General features: G+C 43.0%; 1 protein-coding gene across 1 annotated transcript in view; it reads right to left on the reverse strand.

Annotated features, from left to right (window-relative positions):
* Positions 1-19,586: 19,586 nt before the first annotated feature.
* csmd3b (CUB and Sushi multiple domains 3b) overlaps positions 19,587-23,550 on the reverse strand; it is an 826,488-nt gene continuing 822,524 nt past the window's right edge. The window contains exon 70 of the mRNA XM_036953488.1: positions 19,587-21,220. Coding sequence (XP_036809383.1) covers positions 21,061-21,220 — 160 coding nt within the window. The 3' untranslated portion in view covers positions 19,587-21,060. The remainder of the gene's footprint in view (positions 21,221-23,550) is intronic.

The raw sequence follows: 23,550 nt of genomic DNA on the forward strand, positions 1-23,550 counted from the left end.
GGCGGTGTCAGAGGAATGCCCCAAAAAATGGCAAAGACTCCAGCCACCCTAGTCATAGACTGTTCTCTCTGCTACCGCATGGCAAGCGGTACTGGAGCACCAAGTCTAGGTCCAAGAGGCTTCTTAACAGCCTCTACCCCCCAAGCCATAAGACTCCTTAACAGCTAATCAAATGGCTACCCGGACTATTTGCATTGTACCTCCCCACCCCCATTTGTACGCTGCTGCTACTCTGTTTATTATCCATGTATAGTCACTTTACCTCTACCTACATGTACAAATTACCTCAATTACCTTAACTAACCGGTGCCCCCGCAGACTGACTCTGTACTGGTACCCTCTGTATATAGCCTTGCTATTGTTATTTTATTTTTGCTCCTTAATTATTGGTTATTTTTCTTATTTTTTATTTAATTTATTTTTTACTTCAGTTTATTTTAGTAAGTACATTCTTAACACTTTTTTTTCTTAGAACTGCGTTGTTGGTTACATTTCACTGTCAGGACTGTTGTATTCAGCGCATGTGACAAATACAATTTAATTTAATTTAGTTTAGTCCTAGGAGAAAAACCATCATCTCAGTTGTAGTCCTAGGAGAAAAAACATAATCTCAGTTGTAGTCCTAGGAGAAAAAACATAATCTCAGGATCAAAGGATGATAACAGATAACAACATTGAGAATATCAATTCTACATGTAGTAACTCCTGTTTCAATTCTTGTCTTGTAATCAGAATGCACATGTATGCTCAGCTAGCTAGCTATCCATCCTTTGTCCCATTTCATCAGACTGGACACCAGTGGAGGCTGCTGAGGGGAGGACGGCTCATAATAATGGCTGGAATGCAGTAAATGCCATGTTATCAACAACATGGTTTTCATGGGTTTGATACCATTCCATTCACTCCATTACATCCATTCTACTCCATTCCAACCATTATTATGAGCCGTTCTCCCCTGAGCAGCCTCCACTGCTGGACACCCACCCTCCATGGCTACCATTGCCATTACCTTGCACTGCAACATAATTCATGTTCCACCTACTTTTCTTCTCATTACTATCACCTCTGATATTTCTGTCGGGTCACCTTTTCCGTTTCTCTCGAGCGCACTGCGCCTGCATTTCTCTCACTCGCCCTGTCTCTCTCTCTCTCTCGCACGCCTGTCTCTCTTGCGCGCCTGTCTCTCTCTCTCTCTCTCTCGCGCACCTGTCTCTCTCGCTCTCTCTCGCACTCTCTTGCACTCTCACTCTCTCTCACTTTCGCTCTCTCTCTCTCTCTTGCACTCTCACTCTCTCTCACTTTCACTCTCTCTCTCTCTCGCTCTCTTTTCTCCTTCCTTCCCTCCAATGGCCATGCATTCGTAGGAAGCATTTGATTTAAAATGTTTCTTCTTCTATCCAAGCACCACTATAAAGCCTTTGGGTGTCAGCGTGGACTTCACGGTGGCAAAACAAGATGATCACTTCTGTGTTTGATCTTGGGAGTCGGTATGGCAGGGTGTCCAAACAGAGAGAAATCTATTGCCCTTGTGTCTCAGACGAAAAACTTGGAGCTGTCCAGCGCTAAGGCATGCTACCATGGAGATAAAAGGGTGAAAAGGAACTCATCTCACACTAAGACCTCTGGAAAATGTCTGTGCATGAGATAAATGGCACCCTATTCCAAAAGGGAACACTATTCCCAAATGTTGCCCTATTGCCAAATGGCACCCTATTCCCAAAGGGAACACTATTCCCAAATGGGAACACTAGTCCCAAATGGCAACCTATTCCCAAATGGCACCCTATTCCCAAAGGGCACCCTATTCCCAAAGGGCATCCTATTCCCACCCACACCTACTCATTCAAGTTTTTTTTTTCTTGTACTATTTTCTACATTGTATAATAATAGTGAAGACATCAACACTTTGAACTAACACATATGGAATCATGTACTAACCAAAAAAGTGTTAAACAAATCAACATATATTTTACATTTGATATTCTTCAAAGTAACCACACGTTGCTTGTAGAAAATAGTAAAAATAAAGAAAAACACTTGAATGAGTAGGTGTGTCCAAACATTTGACTGTTACTGTATATATATATTTGTTTCTATATTTGTGTTGGGCTTTATAGATTGTTTATTGTTATGTGTTACGGTTTAGCTAAAATGATTCTTTACAGCAGGGGTGTCAAAGTCAAATGGACGGAGGGCCAAATAAAAAAATCAGCTACAAGACGAGGGCCGGACTGTTCGAATGTTCATTGAAAAATTTTTAAATGACGCATATAGTCTAGTGAACCTAATTGAACCTACTGAAAACCTAACAAATATATTACAATATGATCAGATAAATAAAGCAATATTTTCTTATGGCTCTGTCAGTAATCTTTAATTTTCAACAGACACAAAAGACAAATTTCCTTTATATAAATATCCCCATAACATGAACATTAAATGAAAGAAACCGGTATTCAAGGCACCATCAGTAGACTATATTTTCTATTTTAGCAAAAGTGGGCTAAATTTACTTCAAAGAAAAAACAATAATAGCAATTTTCTATCATCCACTCAACTGAAATATTTTTAAAATATAATTGGATTGAAATACAAAAAAATAAAGTGCAAAAATCTATTAATCAAAAACAACACTTTGTTTAAGGAGAAGTAACATGCAGTGAAAACAAATATTAAATTTTAACTTTTAAACTTGAACTGAGTAAAAACTCTAAATATGTGATTGCACAGTAATGTTCACTTGTTTGAGGTTGAGGGTGATACTTGGTGGTGTCCCATCTTTTCCACAAGTTCATCAATGTTCGGGGTAAGGCTCTGAGCTGAAGAAATCCTCAGAATTGAGTGGAGGTGTTCAGCAGTAAGTCGACTTCTGTGTGATGTTTTGTTCAGGTTCATCAAAGAAAACAGTTGTTCACACAGGTATGTGCTGCCAAACATAGACAACGTTTGAGCAGCCTGGATGCGCAGCTGGGGCATTGTGCCGGGGAGGAAACGGGCGAACTCCGCAGCACCCACTGCCGCATATTTTGCCCTCAGTGCATCATTGCATTGGAGGTCAATCAACTCCATTTGGAGGTTTGGTGGTGAGCTTTCCACGTCAACAGCAAATGGGTTACCGAGCAGTTCCAACCTGCTTTTTTGTGCTTCAAAGTCAGCAAATCGGCGTCGAAAGTCAGCGGCAAGCATACCTATTTTATCAGCCAACTGTGTGCTCGGGAACGCACTGGTAGAGAGCTTCTCTTTCATGGTCTGGCAGCTGGGAAAGTGGCTCAAATTTTCTTTCCGCATCTGCGTCTCCCACAGAGTCAGTTTGGTTTTAAATGCCTTCACTGTACTGTACATATCAGAGATGACACGATCCCGACCCTGCAGCTGCAAGTTTATTGCATTCAGATGACTCGTAATGTCACACAGAAAAGCCATTTCACACAGAAACATTTCGTCTCGGAGTTGTGTTGTGTCTTTCCCTTTGCTGTCCAAGAACAGACAAATCTCCTCACGAAGCTCGAAACATCTTTGAAGCACCTTTCCCTGGCTTAGCCATCGCACCTCTGTGTGATAAGGCAAATCACCATGCTCCGTTTCTAACTCCGTCAGAAATGCCTTGAACTGGCGGTGATTCAAACCTTTGGCTCTGATAAAGTTAACTGTGCGCGTGATGATGCTCATTACATGCTCCATTTTCAAGGCTTTACCGCACAACGCTTCCTGGTGTATGATACAATGATAAGCTGTCAGCTCACCTGTCGCGTTTTCCTCTTGCATCTTTTCCCGTATCTTCGCCACCAGTCCGCTCCTGTGTCCACACATCGCAGGTGCTCCGTCGGTTGTCAAACCCACGAGTTTTTCCCAAGGCAGCTCCATCTCATTTACACATCTTGACACCTCTTCATACAAATCATGCCCCGTAGTTGTGCCATGCATAGGACGTAAAGCCAAAAACTCCTCTGTCACGCTTAGGTTGGAGTCCACTCCGCGGATGAAAATTGACAACTGGGCAATGTCAGAAATGTCGGTGCTCTCATCCACAGCCAAGGAATATGCAATAAAATCTTTTCCCTTTTTCACAAGCTGCTCTTTTAGATTGATGGACAACTGGTCTACTCTCTCGGCAATGGTGTTTCTGCTCAGACTCACATTTAAAAAGAGTTGCCTTTTTTCTGGGCAAACTTCGTCACAAACTTTAATCATGCAGTTTTTGATGAAATCCCCCTCCGTAAATGGCCGGGCTGATTTAGCGATCTCTTCTGCCAAAATAAAACTGGCCTTGACAGCAGCCTGGCCTTGTGATTTGGCTTTTTTGAACAGAGCCTGTCGAGATTTGAGGCCTCGTTTTAATTCCTCTGCCTTTTGTAGCCTTTGTTCCATGTCCATATTCTTGTTTTTGTCCGCGTGTTTCGTTTCATAATGTCGTCTCAGATTATACTCTTTCAGTACCGCCACACTTTCTCCACACAGAAGACACACAGGTTTTCCAGCTACCTTCGTGAACATATACTCCGACTCCCACCTTGTTTGAAACCCCCGGTTCTCAGTATCCACCTTCCGTTTTGCCATTTTTGATGGGTATCTGAAAGTTAATTTTACTGTGATGCTGACGACTGCTGTGCCAATAAATATTGAAATGAAGCAGCCTACTGCTCGGTGCGTCACCTTTGCATTGTGGGAAATGTAGTATTGGTGCGTGTAAAAGATCTGCGGGCTGCCGGCTTGCTGCGGGCCGGTTCTAATAATAAATCAAGATCATCCCAGGGGCCGTAAAAAACCTTCTTGCGGGCCGGATGTGGCCCGCGGGCCTTGACTCTGACATATGTGCTTTACAGAGTCAAGTATATTTGTCCAGGCCTCAATTGTTCCTTGACTAGTCCCATTCATTCTCTCTGTTGATAGTTCTGATGTTAGAGCTTGTAATAGTATCTACTGGATCTACTGGATCTACTGTATCCCCTGTATCTACTGTATCCCCTGTATCTACTGTATCCCCTGTATCTACTGAATCTACTGTATCCCCTGTATCCCCTGTATCTACTTTATCTACTGTATCCCCTGTACCTACTGTATCCCCTGTACCTTCTGTATCCCCTGTACCTACTGTATCTACTGTATCTACTGTATATACTGTATCTACAGTATCTACTGTATCTACTGTATCCACTGTATCCCCTGTATCTACTGGATCTACTGTATCTACTGGATCTACTGTATCCCCTGTATCTACTGTATCCCCTGTATCTACTGTATATACTGTATCTCCTGTATCCCCTGTATCTACTGTATCCCATGTATCTACTGTATTTCCTGTATCTACTGTATATACTGTATCTCCTGTATCCCCTGTATCTACTGTATCCCCTGTATCTACTGTATCCCCTCTATCTACTGTGTCCCCTGTATCCCCTGTATCCACTGTATCCCCTGTATCTACTGTATCCCCTGTATCCACTGAATCTACTGTATCTACTGTATCCACTGTATCCACTGAATCTACTGTATCTATTGTATCCCCTGTATCTATTGTATCTAGTGTATCCACTGTATCCACTGTATCCCCTGTATCAACCTGTATCTACTGGTGGTTTGGGAGTAACTGCCATCTAAGAGACATCTACAGCAGCGGTGCTGCCTACCTGTAATAATTGTCTCTGATTGATGGAGAGATTCAAGGAGCTGTCATCGTTAAGTAACATAGCAGATGCAACGCATTGAATATTTACATTGATGCACTTCGAAACGAAGTTTGTAACTTGTCCCTGAACAGCTTCCATCCACAAGCCATAACACTGCTAAATAAATAGCTAACAAAATGGCTACACAGACTGTCTGAGTTGACCCTTGTTTTATTCATATTTTTTGTGCTGTCTCTATGAACACTCACAGGACTCTATACACAAGCGATATATTTTCATATATTCTGATGCCTAGTTACCTTACCCCTGTACATACAGTTGAAGTCGGAAGTTTACTTACACTTAGTTTTTCAACCATTCCACAAATTTCTTGTTAACAAACTATAGTGTTGCCAAGTCAGTGAGGACATCTACTTTGTGCATGACACAAGTCATTTTTCCAACAATTGTTTACAGACAGATTATTTCACTTATAATTAATTGTATCATTGTATTCCAGTGGGTCAGAAGTTTACATACACTAAGTTGACTGTGCCTTTAAACAGCTTGGAAAATTCCAGAAAATGATGTCATGGCTTTAGAAGCTTCTGATAGGCTAATTGACATCATTTGAGTCAACTGGAGGTGTACCTGTGGATGTATTTCAAGGCCTATCTTCAAACTCAGTGCCTCTTTGCTTGACATCATCGGAAAATCAAAAGAAATTAGCCAAGACCTCAGAAAAAAATGTAGACCTCCACAAGTCTGGTTCATCCCTGGGAGCAATTTCCAAACACCTGAAGGTACCACGTTCATCTGTACAAACAATAGTACGCAAGTATAAACACCATGGAACCACGCAGCTGTCATACCACTCAGGAAGGAGACGCATTTTGTCTCCTAGAGATGAACGTACTTTGGTGCGAAAAGTGCAAATCAATCCCAGAACAACAGCAAAGGACCTTGTGAATATGCTGGAGGAAACAGGTACAAAAGTATCTATATCCACAGTAAAACGAGTCCTATATCGACATAACCTGAAAGGTCTCTCAGCAAGGAAGAAGCCACTGCTTCAAACCCGCCATAAAAAAAGCCAGACTATGGTTTGCAACTGCACATGGGGACAAAGATCGTACATTTGGAGAAATGTCTTCTGGTCTGATGAAACAAAAATTTAACTGTTTGGCCATAAAGACCATCGTTATGTTTGGAGGAAAAGGGGGGAGGCTTGCCAGCCGGAGAACACCATCCCGACCGTGAAGCACGGGGGTGGCAGCATCATGTTGTGGGGGTGCTTTGCTGCAGGAAGGACTGGTGCACTTCACAAAATAGATGGCATCATGAGGCAGAAAAATTATGTGGATATATTGAAGCAACATCTCAAGACATCAGTCAGGAAGTTAAAGCTTGGTCACAAATGGGTCTTCCAAATGGACAATGACCCCAAGCATACTTCCAAAGTTGTGGCAAAATGGCTTAAGGAAAACAAAGTCAAGGTATTGGAGTGGCCATCACAAAGCTCGGACCTCAATCCCATAGAAAATTTGTGGACAGAACTGAAAAAGCATGTGCGAGCAAGGAGGCCTACAAACCTGACTCAGTTACAGCAGCTCTGCCAGGAGGAATGGGCCAAAATTCACCCAACTTATTGTGGGAAGCTTGTGGAAGGCTACCCAAAAAGTTTGACCCAAGTTAAACAATTTAAAGGCAATGCTACCAAGAATTGAGTGTATGCAACATTCTGACCCACTGGGAATGTGATGAAAGAAATACAAGCTGAAATAAATAATTCTCTCTACTATTATTCTGACATTTCACATTCTTAAAATAAACTGGTGATCCTAACTGACCTAAGACAGGGAATTTTTACTAGGATTAAATGTTAGGAAATGTGAAAAACTGAGTTTAAATGTATTTGGCTAAGGTGTATGTAAACGTCTGACTTCAACTGTATCTACCTCCATCCCTGCACAGAAATGTGGTATTGGAACTGACCCTGTATATAGCTTCTTACTCACTCATCTTCTTCTTATTTCTCGTTTTTATGAAGTAGTGCGCTAACCCTATAGCCCTGGTCAAAAGTAGTGCACTACTACCCTGTAGCCCTGGTCAAAAGTAGTGCACTAACCCTATGGCCCTGGTAAAAAGTAGTGCACTACATAGTGAATAGGGTGCCATTTTGGATGCAGCTGTAAACAGGTACCAGGCACCAGGAAATGAACACACTTGCAAGCTATACCTCTGATTGTAGCGCTGTTGAAAAGGATGTGTGAGCAGCATACCGTCCACTATAGTGATCCTGTTCTGAGGAAGGCGCTTCAATACAAATAATGTCTAATGGTGATCACTGCACTTTCTATTGGATTCAAATGACAGCCTAATTAGGCACAACAAATCTCTAATATATCCTAAGTGTTGACTCTAAATGAGAACAGTTCATTGAAGTAGCAAGGTGGTGCTGACAGAGAAGGTCGCCTCGCTTCTAGTCTTTTTGAAAGTTTGCAGTATTTCGTTTTTTAACGTATTATTTCTTACATTGTTAGCCCAGAAAATCTTAAGCGTTATTACATACAGCCGGGAAGAACTATTGGATATCAGAGCGACATCAACTTTCCAGCACTACGGCGAGGAATACGACTTTCCCGAAACGGATCCTTTGTTCGAACCACCCAAAGCACCCGTATTATCTCCCAAGAGAATTCTCGGCGGTTATTGTCCCAGCCGTGTGTATCCCACCTCAAGCCGATACCACGACGGCCCTCAAGGAAGTTCACTGGACTCTATGCATACTGGAAACCATATATCCCGAGGCTGTATTTATTGTAGCTGGGGATTTTAACAAAGCAAATTTGATAACAAGGCTACCTAAATTCTATCAGCATATTGATTGTAGTAGCCGGGCTGGCAAAACACTGGATCACTGCTACTCTAACTTCTGCGATGCATACAAGTGCTTTGAGAGACTAGTCAAGGATCATATCATCTCCACCTTACCTGTTACCCTAGGCTACCTGTAATTTGCATACCGCCCCAATAGGTCCACAGACAATGCAATTGCCATCACACTGCACACTGCCCAATCCCATTTGGACAAGAGGAATACCTATGTAAGAATGCTGTTCATTGACTACAGCTTAGCATTCAACACCATAGTACCCTCCAAGCTCATCACTAAGCTTGAGGCCCTGGGACTTCCTGATGGGCCACCCCCAGGTGGTGAAGGTAGGAAACAACATCTCCACTTCGCTGATCCTCAACACTGGGGCCCCACAAGGGTGCATGCTCAACCCCCTCCTGTACTCCCTGTTCACCCATGACTGCGTGGCCATGCACACCTCCAACTCAATCACCAAGTTTGCAGACGACACAACAGTAGGAGGTCTGATTACCAATAATGACAAGACAGCCTATAGGGAGGAGGTGAGGGCACTCGGAATGTGGTGTCAGGAATACAATCTCTCACTCAACATCAACAAAACCAAGGGGATGATAGTGGACTTTGGGAAACAGGGAGCACCCCCCTATCCACATCGACGGGACAGCAGTGGAGAAGGTAGAAAGTTTTAAGTTCCTCGGCGTACACATCACGGACAAACTGAAATTATCCACCCACACAGACAGTGTGGTGAAGAAGGTGCAGCGCATCTTCAAACCCAGGAGGCTGAAGAAATGTGGCGTGTCACCTAAAACCCCCACAAACTTTTACAGATACACAATTGAGAGCATCCTGTTGGGCTGTAGCACCACCTGGTATGGCAACCACACCACCCACAACTGCAGGGGTCTCCAGAGAGTGGTGTGGTCTGCACAACGCATCACCGCGGGCAAACTACCTGCCCTCCAGGACACCTACAGCACCCGATGTCACAGGAAGGCCACGGCCTGTTAACCCTACTACCATCCAGAAAGCGAGGTCAATAAAGTGCATCAAAGCTGGGACTGAGAGACTGAAAAATAGCTTCTATCTCAAGGCCAGTAGACTGTTAAACAGCCATCACTAACACAGAGGCTGCTGCCTACATACAGACTTGAAATCATTGGCCACTCTAACAAATGGATCACTAGTCACTTTATTAATGCCACTTTAATAATGATGTTTACATATCTTGCATTACTCATCCCATATGTATATCCTGTATTTAATACCATCTATTGCATCTTACCTATGCCGCTCAGTCATTGCTCATCCATATACAGTGCCTTGCGAAAGTATTCGGCCCCCTTGAACTTTGTGACCTTTTGCCACATTTCAGGCTTCAAACATAAAGATATAAAACTGTATGTTTTTGTGAAGAATCAACAACAAGTGGGACACAATCATGAAGTGGAACGACATTTATTGGATATTTCAAACTTTTTTAACAAATCAAAAACTGAAAAATTGGGCGTGCAAAATTATTCAGCCCCCTTAAGTTAATACTTTGTAGCGCCACCTTTTGCTGCAATTACAGCTGTAAGTCGCTTGGGGTATGTTTCTATCAGTTTTGCACATCGAGAGACTGAATTTTTTTCACATTCCTCCTTGCAAAACAGCTCGAGCTCAGTGAGGTTGGATGGAGAGCATTTGTGAACAGCAGTTTTCAGTTCTTTCCACAGATTCTCGATTGGATTCAGGTCTGGACTTTGACTTGGCCATTCTAACACCTGGATATGTTTATTTTTGAACCATTCCATTGTAGATTTTGCTTTATGTTTTGGATCATTGTCTTGTTGGAAGACAAATCTCCGTCCCAGTCTCAGGTCTTTTGCAGACTCCATCAGGTTTTCTTCCAGAATGGTCCTGTATTTGGCTCCATCCATCTTCCCATCAATTTTAACCATCTTCCCTGTCCCTGCTGAAGAAAAGCAGACCCAAACCATGATGCTGCCACCACCATGTTTGACAGTGGGGATGGTGTGTTCAGGGTGATGAGCTGTGTTGCTTTTACGCCAAACATAACGTTTTGCATTGTTGCCAAAAAGTTCAATTTTGGTTTCATCTGACCAGACCACCTTCTTCCACATGTTTGGTGTGTCTCCCAGGTGGCTTGTGGCAAACTTTAAACGACACTTTTTATGGATATCTTTAAGAAATGGCTTTCTTCTTGCCACTCTTCCATAAAGGCCAGATTTGTGCAATATACAACTGATTGTTGTCCTATGGACAGAGTCTCCCACCTCAGCTGTAGATCTCTGCAGTTCATCCAGAGTGATCATGGGCCTCTTGGCTGCATCTCTGATCAGTCTTCTCCTTGTATGAGCTGAAAGTTTAGAGGGACGGCCAGGTCTTGGTAGATTTGCAGTGGTCTGATACTCCTTCCATTTCAATATTATCGCTTGCACAGTGCTCCTTGGGATGTTTAAAGCTTGGGAAATCTTTTTGTATCCAAATCCGGCTTTAAACTTCTTCACAACAGTATCTCGGACCTGCCTGGTGTGTTCCTTGTTCTTCATGATGCTCTCTGCGCTTTTAACGGACCTCTGAGACTATCACAGTGCAGGTGCATTTATATGGAGACTTGATTACACACAGGTGGATTGTATTTATCATCATTAGTCATTTAGGTCAACATTGGATCATTCAGAGATCCGCACTGAACTTCTGGAGAGAGTTTGCTTGCACTGAAAGTAAAGGGGCTGAATAATTTTGCACGCCCAATTTTTCAGTTTTTGATTTGTTAAAAAAGTTTGAAATATCCAATAAATGTCGTTCCACTTCATGATTGTGTCCCACTTGTTGTTGATTCTTCACAAAAAAATACAGTTTTATATCTTTATGTTTGAAGCCTGAAATGTGGCAAAAGGTCGCAAAGTTCAAGGGGGCCGAATACTTTCGCAAGGCACTGTATTTATATATACAAATTCTTTACCTAGATTTGTCTGTATTAGGTAGTTGTTGTGGAATTGTTAGATTACTTGTTAGATATTGTTGCACTGTCGGAACTTGAAGCAGAAGCATTTCGCTACACTCGCAATAACATCTGCTAACCATGTGTATGTGACCAATAACATCTGCTAACCATGTGTATGTGACCAATAACATCTGCTAACCATGTGTTTGTGACCAATAACATCTGCTAACCATGTGTATGTGACCAATAACATCTGCTAACCATGGGTATGAGACCAATAACATCTGCTAACCATGTGTATGGGACCAATAACATCTGCTAACCATGTGTATGTGACCAATAACATCTGATAACCATGTGTATGTGACCAATAACATCTGCTAACCATGTGTATGGGACCAATAACATCTGCTAACCATGTGTATGTGACCAATAACATCTGCTAACCATGTGTATGTGACCAATAACATCTGCTAACCATGTGTATGGGACCAATAACATCTGCTAACCATGTGTATGTGACCAATAACATCTGCTAACCATATGTATGGGACCAATAACATCTGCTAACCATGTGTATGTGACCAATAACATCTGCTAACCATGTGTATGTGACCAATAACATCTGCTAACCATGTGTATGGGACCAATAACATCTGCTAACCATGTGTATGTGACCAATAACATCTGCTAACCATGTGTATGTGACCAATAACATCTGCTAACCATGTGTATGGGACCAATAACATCTGCTAACCATGTGTATGGGACCAATAACATCTGCTAACCATGTGTATGGGACCAATAACATCTGCTAACCATGTGTATGGGACCAATAACATCTGCTAACCATGTGTATGTGACCAATAACATCTGCTAACCATGTGTATGTGACCAATAACATCTGCTAACCATGTGTATGGGACCAATAACATCTGCTAACCATGTGTATGTGACCAATAACATCTGCTAACCATATGTATGGGACCAATAACATCTGCTAACCATGTGTATGTGACCAATAACATCTGCTAACCATGTGTATGTGACCAATAACATCTGCTAACCATGTGTATGGGACCAATAACATCTGCTAACCATGTGTATGTGACCAATAACATCTGCTAACCATGTGTATGTGACCAATAACATCTGCTAACCATGTGTATGGGACCAATAACATCTGCTAACCATGTGTATGGGACCAATAACATCTGCTAACCATGTGTATGGGACCAATAACATCTGCTAACCATGTGTATGTGACCAATAACATCTGCTAACCATGTGTATGGGACCAATAACATCTGCTAACCATGTGTATGGGACCAATAACATCTGTTAACCATGTGTATGGGACCAATAACATCTGCTAACCATGTGTATGTGACCAATAACATCTGCTAACCATGTGTATGGGACCAATAACATCTGCTAACCATGTGTATGTGACCAATAACATCTGATAACCATGTGTATGTGACCAATAACATCTGCTAACCATGTGTATGGGACCAATAACATCTGCTAACCATGTGTATGTGACCAATAACATCTGCTAACCATGTGTATGTGACCAATAACATCTGCTAACCATGTGTATGTGACCAATAACATCTGCTAACCATGTGTATGTGACCAATAACATCTGCTAACCATATGTATGGGACCAATAACATCTGCTAACCATGTGTATGTGACCAATAACATCTGCTAACCATGTGTATGTGACCAATAACATCTGCTAACCATGTGTATGGGACCAATAACATCTGCTAACCATGTGTATGTGACCAATAACATCTGGTAACCACGTGTATGTGACCAATAACATCTGCTAACCATGTGTATGGGACCAATAACATCTGCTAACCATGTGCATGGGACCAATAACATCTGCTAACCATGTGTATGGGACCAATAACATCTGCTAACCATGTGTATGGGACCAATAACATCTGCTAACCATGTGTATGTGACCAATAACATCTGCTAACCATGTGTATGTGACCAATAACATCTGCTAACCATGTGTATGGGACCAATAACATCTGCTAACCATGTGTATGTGACCAATAACATCTGCTAACCATGTGTATGGGACCAATAACATCTGCTAACCATGTGTATGTGACCAATAACATCTGCTAACCATGTGTATGTGACCAATAACATCTGCTAACCATGTGTATGGGACCAATAACATCTGCTAACCATGTGCATGGGACCAATAACATCTGCTAACCATGTGTATGGGACCAATAACATCTGCTAACCATGTGTATGTGACCAATAACATCTGCTAACCATGTGTATGGGACCAATAACATCTGCTAACCATGTGTATGGGACCAATAACATCTGTTAACCATGTGTATGGGACCAATAACATCTGCTAACCATGTGTATGTGACCAATAACATCTGCTAACCATGTGTATGTGACCAATAACATCTGGTAACCACGTGTATGTGACCAATAACATCTGCTAACCATGTGTATGGGACCAATAACATCTGCTAACCATGTGCATGGGACCAATAACATCTGCTAACCATGTGTATGGGACCAATAACATCTGCTAACCATGTGTATGGGACCAATAACATCTGCTAACCATGTGTATGTGACCAATAACATCTGCTAACCATGTGTATGTGACCAATAACATCTGCTAACCATGTGTATGGGACCAATAACATCTGCTAACCATGTGTATGTGACCAATAACATCTGCTAACCATGTGTATGGGACCAATAACATCTGCTAACCATGTGTATGTGACCAATAACATCTGCTAACCATGTGTATGTGACCAATAACATCTGCTAACCATGTGTATGGGACCAATAACATCTGCTAACCATGTGCATGGGACCAATAACATCTGCTAACCATGTGTATGGGACCAATAACATCTGCTAACCATGTGTATGTGACCAATAACATCTGCTAACCATGTGTATGGGACCAATAACATCTGCTAACCATGTGTATGGGACCAATAACATCTGTTAACCATGTGTATGGGACCAATAACATCTGCTAACCATGTGTATGTGACCAATAACATCTGCTAACCATGTGTATGTGACCAATAACATTTGATTTGATTTGAAAACGCTCAAAGCTGATCTTCAGCAGTATGGCTCTAACACACTGCCTGTCTACTGCTCATGTCATGCTCAGCTTGCAGTAACAGGTGGTACTGTATATAGGCAGATCAAGGTTGCCAATACAAATCTGGATCTAACTCCATTATTTTCCTTTAATTTGCCTGTTTGTGTGTTAGTTCCCATTGGTCATTAATTTCTTCAGTTCTCTAGCTGTCTGAAAGCCGCCTTACTCCCTCTTGACTCTTCTTCATACTCTTCTACCCAGTTTATTAGATCAGACCCATGTGTGTGTGTGTGTGTGTGTGTGTGTGTGTGTGTGTGTGTGTGTGTGTGTGTGTGTGTGTGTGTGTGTGTGTGTGTGTGTGTGTGTGTGTGTGTGTGTGTGTGTGTGTGTGTACGTGTTTAACTATACTTGTGGGGACCAAAAGTCACCACAAGAATAGCAAACAAACTAAAATTTGACCAACTGGGGACATTTTGTTAGCCCCCACAAGGTCAAATGCTATTTGTATGGGTTTTAGGGTTAAGGTTAGAATTAATGTCAGGGTTAGAATTAGGTTTAGGGTTAAGAGCTAGGGTTAGTTGTAGGGTTCTGGTTAGGAGCTAAGGTTAGGTATATGGTTAAGGTTAGGTTTTCGGGTTAATGGTAAGGTTAGGGTTAATATTAGAGTTAGGATTAGGGTTAGGGTTATGTTTAGGGAAAATACGATTTTGAATGGGACTGAATTGTGTGTCCCCACAAGGTTATTTATACAATACTCTGTGTGGGTGTGTGTGTGTGTTCAGTATGTTAGTTCATTATATCAGACCCCAGTGTGTGTGTGTGATCACCCCTAATCTGCTCGAGTGTCGGTTGCTGTCCTCAGAACCCACCAGAGGACTGTCTCTCACTCTCCATCTCTCTCTCCCCCCTCTTTCACTCTCTTCTCCCTCCCTTTCTTGTTCCCCAAAACCCTGGCTTATATCCTCATCCATAATGGAGGCTGTCTTGCTTTTCTGAATTTTGTCTCAACCTGTAGTACAGTTAGATGTCTGTTCTCAACCTCAGCGCTCACAGAGCACCTTGTGGTTAGTTTTATCTCCTCTCCCCTCTCCTTTCATCTCTCTTCTCAAGCCGTGATGGAACGTTGATATTTCCACAGCTTCAGATGTATCCGTATTATGTGCTATGTTCCAGTTATAGGATCCAGTGCTATGATCCAGTTATATGTTCCAGTGCTATGTTCCAGTTCTGTGATCCAGTGCTACAATCCAGTTCTACATTCCAGTTCTATGTTCCAGTTATTACGTTCCAGTTCTATGTTCCAGTTCTATGTTTCAGTGCTGTGATCTAGTTCTATGTTCCAGTTCTATGTTTCAGTGCTGTGATCTAGTTCTATGTTCCAGTGCTATGTTCCAGTGCTATGTTTCAGTGCTATGATCCAGTTCTATGTTCCAGTTATTACGTTCCAGTTCTATGTTCCAGTTCTATGTTTCAGTGCTGTGATCTAGTTCTATGTTCCAGTTCTATGTTTCAGTGCTGTGATCTAGTTCTATGTTCCAGTGCTATGTTCCAGTGCTATGTTTCAGTGCTATGTTCCAGTTCTATGTTTCAGTGCTGTGATCTAGTTCTATGTTCCAGTTCTATGTTCCAGTGCTATGTTCCAGTGCTATGTTCCAGTGCTATGTTCCAGTGCTATGTTTCAGTGCTATGATCCAGTTCTATGTTCCAGTTCTATGTTCCAGTTCTATGTTCCAGTGCTATGTTCCAGTGCTGTGATCTAGTGCTATGTTCCAGTTCTATGTTCCAGTTCTATGATGCAGTACTATGTTCCAGTTCTATGTTCCAGTTCTATGTTCCAGTGCTATGTTCCAGTGCTATGTTTCAGTGCTGTGATCTAGTTCTATGTTCCAGTGCTATGATCCAGTGCTATGTTCCAGTGCTATGATCCAGTGCTACGTTCCAGTGCTATGTTCCAGTACTATGTTCCAGTGCTATGATCCAGTTCTATGTTCCCCTGCTATGTTCCAGTGCTATGATCCAGTGCTATGTTCCCCTGCTATGTTCCAGTGTTATGTTCCAGTGCTATGATCCAGTTCTATGTTCCAGTTCTACGTTCCAGTGCTATGCTCCCCTGCTATGTTCCAGTGCTGTGTTCCAGTGCTATGTTCTCCTGCTATGTTCCAGTGCTATGTATTGCGCCGTGGTCATGTTTATTATAAACACAACCTGTAGCGTCAGACTGTCAGGTGCCTACACAGATTAATGATGGCTATTACACAGCATGCTCGCTTTGTTGCTTGACATACACTGTCAATGTTCAATGTTTATTGGGGGTTAAACATCATGACCTATGCCCCCATGATACCCTACCTTCACTCTCTTATTTCTGTATATGGGATCAGAGAACAGCTAAATAAAAGACAAGGTACAATAGCTTGACATGGATTTGCCATAGTAAAACCACGTGAAATAATTAGATGATTAACTGAAAGGTACTGTCAATATCTACTTAGAAGTCTTAACAGTAAATCAATTAAGTCAATACGGAGTGTATTGATCTATTGACTAGCTTCTCCACACCTAATTCACATACACAGACACAGTAACTGCAGCACCCTGATTGGTTTCACCTGTCTTTGTGATTGTCTCCACCCCCCTCCAGGTGTCGCCCATCTTCCCCATTATCCCCTGTGTTCTGTTTGTCTTTTGCCAGTTTGTTTTGTTTCGCCAATCCTACCTGCAGTTTTCCTACTGCTCCTGGCTCTTGATTGTTCCTGTTTCCTAGTTTCCCGTGTTGACCATTCTGCCTGCCCTGACCCTGAGCCTGCCTGCCGTCCTGTACCTTTGCCCCACCTTTCTGGATTACTGACCTCTGCCTGCCCTTGACCCATCTTTTACCTTCCTCTGTTCGATTAATAAACTGTTATTACTTCGACATTGTCTGCATCTGGGTCTTACCTGAAACGTGATAGTACGAACTGGCCATGACTGGCCCAGCAGACTCGGATCAGCTGCGCAACACCATCTCCTCCCTTGGAGCCACCATTGGTAGGCACAAGGAATTGCTTCGTGGCCTTATGGAGGGGGTCCACATCTTGGCCGAATGCCATGACCGGGCGTTGGACATCTTGCTGGAGCAATTCTGTGGGTTGGCTGGGAGGCAGCCTGCTACAACAATAACCTCACAGCCACTCAATAACTCAGCTGTTAGCAGTGCCGCCTCACCGGTCACTCCGCCTTCCCGTGAGCCCTGCTTACCTCCCCCGGAATGCTTCAATTAAGATCCGGGCACCTGTCGGGCATTTCTAGCTCAGTGTTCTCTCATCATCGAGCTGCAGCCCTCCTCCTTCCCCTCGGACCGCTCGAAGATAGCGTACCTCATTACGCTGAAGTCCAGGAGGGCGTTCGCCCGGGCTACAGCCATATGGAAGCAACATGCGTCAGCGTATGCGTATGCGTCAGTCTGGAGGAGTTCATGGGAGAAGTAAAGGTTTCTGATGCCCCATTCTCCGGGAGTGAGGTTGCCCGAAAGCTATTCCAGCTTCGGCAGGACTCTTGCAGTGTGGCAGACTATGTGGTGGATTTCCGGACGTTGGCAGCTTGGAGTGCCTGGAACCCGGAAGCGCTGTTCGACTTGTTCCTACACGGAATCTCGAAGGAGGTCAAGGACGAGCTTGTAGCCCGGGAATTACCGATAGATCTCGATTCCCTCATCGCCTTGACCATCAAGATCAATGGGCGACTACGGCAACGACGGAGGGAGAGGGGATTCGTCAAGCCTACCAGTGTTTTTCCCTCTGCTCCTATCTCTCGATTGTTCCTGTTTCCCCGGTGTTGACCATTCAGCTTGCCCTGACCCTGAGCCTGCCTGCCGTCCTGTGCCTTTGCCCCATCTTTCTGGATTACTGACCTCTGCCTGCCCTTGACCATCTTTTGCCTGCCCCTGTTTGATTAATAAACTGTTGTTACTTCAACGTTGTCTGCATCTGGGTCTTACCTTTAATGTGATAGTAACACTAGAATGCTCTACATGGATAAATACAAGCCCTCCATTCAGCTGTCACTGTTCGACATGCCTATTCTTGTGTGGGTATACTGTATAGAAAATCAGCCCACCCGCCCAGCCGTCTAGTATTGGCTCACTAATGAGGGAAGAGAAAGAAATTGGTCACTAATGAGAGAGACAGAGCAAGAAAGAAAGTGAGTGGGAATCCCAGCTGTCATGGGCAGAGCTCACTGTTACATTGTATTATTGACGGCCATGCTACCTCATTAGGGGCTCTGTGCTATCTGGAATCCTTGGGACGTCCCTACCCCCATTGAAGTTGAAATTTAACAGGGTTAAGGGTCAGGTAAGGTTTAATGACTAGGGTTTAGGGGTAGGGACATCCCAAGGATGCCAGATAGCACTGACCCTCTTTTAAGGCGGTGGCAAAGGAAAGAACGTAACTATTATACCCAGCAGGGATTCCTGGGTTTTTTCATACAGCCTTCAATGAACCAAACAATGACAGTGTGGTCAAACAAACAAGGCCGTAATGACTCCATTGGAAGGAGAATTAGTGCAACAGATATTTGTTCAGTGGCTTAAGGCTATTTCTGGATCTCTGTCTGTGTTGAGGGATTGTTTGGATTGTGTTGGTTGACTGGCTATATTCATCATGGAAGCCAATCCATGCAAAGGCTAACTGTAACCAGAGGGAAATGATAGAAAAAACATATTCCAGCCATGTCTATTCCACAAGTTACCACCAGCTAAATATATGCACTGGAATGCTAAAAATGTGTACTTGACCAATAACATTTTATTTGTCGTTAAAATGCCTATTTACTTCGTTCCATCGGACTGCGCAATCCACTGTCATTATTTGAGTATGTTGGTAAACCGTTGTATAAAAAGTGAAGCTGGTGTTTAGAGGATATATTGTCACGGTTAACAACACCCATGCCAATATATCCTCCAAACAACGGCTTCGAGGGCATTATCACTTAAATATATATCTCTATATAACAAATCTAAACTAAACAAATTGCAGTTAAGAAAGAGACAACACTTTACAAAAGCAATTTGCCTTTTTTAATCTTACATTGCATTGAAAATGTACATAATAGATTCATACATTTTACAAATAATTTGTTCATAAAAATATATTTCTTTATAAAACACTTTTTTAATCACATTTTTTCTATTTTTTTTGTTATATATTTTCAATGCATTTAATATAGGAGTACCCAGTTGTACTGTACTGCAAATAGTAGTTCAATTTTACAGTCCAATCCTAGAATTGTATGGGTTCTTTATTGCAGTAAATTTTATAGGAGAAACTAAGTGGCAAAATAGATTGAAGGCTAAAAAAGAACACGGCACCTAATGAGTGGAATGGAGCTGTGGTGTGTCACCAGACTGTGTCAGTGTTAAGTGTTCAGCAACACAAAGTCATGTGAGGTGAAGGAGAGAGGGAATGAGGCCGTAGATTAGAAAAGTGAAAGACAGGAACAGGGGGGGATGAGGAGAAGAGGAAAGAGCAGCAGACCTGATTCACATGGTGTTTGGTAGGCACTGTGTAAAAATGACCCACTTGGATACATCAACGAATACAGCAACAACTATTGAAACAAAAGAAAATCTGAACAAAAGAAGTGCAATATAATGAAAAGTCAAAATGAAAATGTTGTCTGGAAAGTTCGATCTTTGGGTCATGATCCAAAATGGCAAATAAGAGTTAAATAATCCAGAAAACCCCTTCTATTCACACCTCACAGTTAACATCAGTACTTCAAACACTTCTGATTGGCTCAGTTGGGAAAAAACACAGAACGTGGGACTGAAGCTAGAGGAGAGGGAGTTACGGTCAAAACCGTTGTTTTTAAAAAACGATTTAACACTTTAAAAATTAACCCCAAAATACTTCTGTGTATTTTTGTTGTTGTGAACAGAATTCTTTTGAAATGTTTTAGTTTCTTCTTCTTCTCTTTTCTATAAACGCTTCATATAATCTCACTGCCATTGGCCCCTCCCACGTGATAATATATAGCACAAAAATATAGGTGGTGAATGCTTCTCATATATGCAAGAAGAAGATTTACAGATCCTTTTCAATTTATAAAAAAGACCCAGTCGACTGTGAAGAAGAAACACTCGCAGAGTGTAATATAATAAGGTAACGTCAGAACTCCAAGTCACTCGTCGACCACTGTGAAGATTAGGGTTTTTATGTTTCTCAGTTCTCAGTTCAGTCTTCTAAAACGTGATGTTGGTCTAGTCTCCCAATAAGTGTCCTTCTCGACACACATGACCAGTCAAAGTTCCTGAAGAGTGTGCTTTAAGTACCAGAGGATTTGTTTCTTCTACCTCTGTCTCCACCATGGCCAACACACCTAGACTGGACTTTCTTCCATCTCTTATCGCCAGTCTAAATCTCAATGAAATCCGCTCGTTTCGCAAAAGCATTTTCCTGTTCTTTTTTTTTTACCCCGATAGAAAAATAAGAAAAAAAACGATGCAGTCGCCAAGCGGACTTCATTATACCATTGTGCAGACTGTGTTCAGGTTAGGATCGAACCGGACAGCTTTGCCTTCCACCGACTTGGCGCTGGTGTTGTACATGGGGTTCTCGAAGGCCGCCTGGCCATTGTTGTTCTCGTGGACGGAGCAGCCTGTGTACTGGGCTTTAGGAGTAGTCCTAGAGAAGGAACAACACATTGTTCAGACTCAGTTGAAAAGAAGAAGTCAGTAAGAAGTCAACATGTAGCTTTTCTAAGAATATGCATTGCGTTTAAGGGGCAGTCCTGTGGAGTAACACAGGAATGGTTCATGGCCCTATATGTGAATAACAACAACCAGTATGTAACACAAATGCTGTAGCTCCTGACACAGTAGCACAGTATACTGTGTAGGTAATACTAGCTGGTGGTAGGTAGGTAATACTAGCTGGTGGTAGGTCGGTCGGTAATACTAGCTGGTGGTAGGTCGGTCGGTAATACTAGCTGGTGGTAGGTCGGTAATACTAGCTGGTGGTAGGTAGGTAATACTAGCTGGTGGTAGGTCAGTAATAATAGCTGGTGGTAGGTAGGTAATACTAGCTGGTGGTAGGTAGGTAATACTAGCTGGTGGTAGGTCGGTAATACTAGCTGGCGGTAGGTTGGTAATACTAGCTGGTGGTAGGTTGGTCGGTAATACTAGCTGGTGGTAGGTCGGTAATACTAGCTGGTGGTAGGTAGGTAATACTAGCTGGTGGTAGGTCAGTAATACTAGCTGGTGGTAGGTCGGTAATACTAGCTGGTGGTAGGTCGGTAATACTAGCTGGTGGTAGGTCGGTCGGTAATACTAGCTGGTGGTAGGTCGGTCGGTAATACTAGCTGGTGGTAGGTTGGTCGGTAATACTAGCTGGTGGTAGGTAGGTAATAATAGCTGGTGGTAGGTTGGTAATACTAGCTGGTGGTAGATCGGTCGGGATTACTAGCTGGTGGTAGGTAGGTCGGTCGGTAATACTAGCTGGTGGTAGGTAGGTTGGTCGGTAATACTAGTTGGTGGTAGGTCAGTCGGTTATACTAGCTGGTGGTAGGTCGGTAATAATAGCTGGTGGTAGGTAGGTAATACTAGCTGGTGGTAGATCGGTCGGGATTACTAGCTGGTGGTAGGTAGGTCGGTCGGTAATACTAGCTGGTGGTAGGTCGGTTGGTCGGTAATACTAGTTGGTGGTAGGTCGGTCGGTCGGTAATACTAGCTGGTGGTAGGTCGGTAATACAAGCTGGTGGTAGGTCGGTCAGGTAATACTAGCTGGTGGAAGGTCGGTAATACTAGCTGGTGGTAGGTCGGTAATAATAGCTGGTGGTAGGTCGGTAAAACTAGCTGGTGGTAGGTCGGTAATACTAGCTGGTGGTAGGTCGGCTATACTAGCTGGTGGTAGGTTGGTCGGTAATACTAGCTGGTGGTAGGTTGGTAATACAAGCTGGTGGTCGGTCGGTAATACAAGCTGGTGGTAGGTCGGTCGGTAATACTAGCTGGTGGTAGGTCGGTCGGTAATACTAGCTGGTGGTAGGTAGGTAATACTAGCTGGTGGTAGGTCGGTAATACTAGCTGGTGGTAGGTAGGTAATACTAGCTGGTGGTCGGTCGGTAATACAAGCTGGTGGTAGGTCGGTAGGTAATACTAGCTGGTGGTAGGTCGGTCGGTAATACTAGCTGGTGGTAGGTCGGAAATACAAGCTGGTGGTCGGTCGGTAATACAAGCTGGTGGTAGGTCGGTAATACAAGCTGGTGGTAGGTAGGTAATACTAGCTGGTGGTAGGTCGGTCGGTAATACAAGCTGGTGGTAGGTCGGTAGGTAATACTAGCTGGTGGTAGGTCGGTCGGTAATACTAGCTGGTGGTAGATAGGTAATACTAGCTGGTGGTAGGTAGGTAATACTAGCTGGTGGTAGGTAGGTAATACTAGCTGGTGGTAGGTAGGTAATACTAGCTGGTGGTAGGTAGGTAATACTAGCTGGTTGTAGGTAGGTAATACTAGCTGGTGGTAGGTCGGTAATACTAGCTGGTGGTAGGTTGGTCGGTATACTAGCTGGTGGTAGGTCAATCGGTAATACTAGCTGGTGGTAGGTCAGTCGGTAATACTAGCTGGTGGTAGGTCGGTAATAATAGCTGGTGGTAGATCGGTATTAATAGCTGGTGCTAGGTCGGTAATAATAGCTGGTGGTAGGTTAGTAATACTAGCTGGTGGTAGGTCAGTCGGTAATACTAGCTGGTGGTAGGTTGGTAATACTAGTTGATGGTAGGTCGGTCAGTAATAATAGCTGGTAGGTAGGTAGGTAATACTAGCTGGTGGTAGGTCGGTAATACTAGCTGGTGGTAGGTCGGTAATAATAGCTGGTGGTAGGTCGGTCAGTAATAATAGCTGGTAGGTAGGTAATAATAGCTGGTAGGTAGGTAGGTAATACTAGCTGGTGGTAGGTCGATCGGTAATACTAGCTGGTGGTAGGTCGGTAATAATAGCTGGTGGTAGATCGGTATTAATA

This window comes from Oncorhynchus mykiss, chromosome 18, assembly GCF_013265735.2.
Source record: "Oncorhynchus mykiss isolate Arlee chromosome 18, USDA_OmykA_1.1, whole genome shotgun sequence".
Lineage (NCBI taxonomy): Eukaryota > Metazoa > Chordata > Actinopteri > Salmoniformes > Salmonidae > Oncorhynchus > Oncorhynchus mykiss.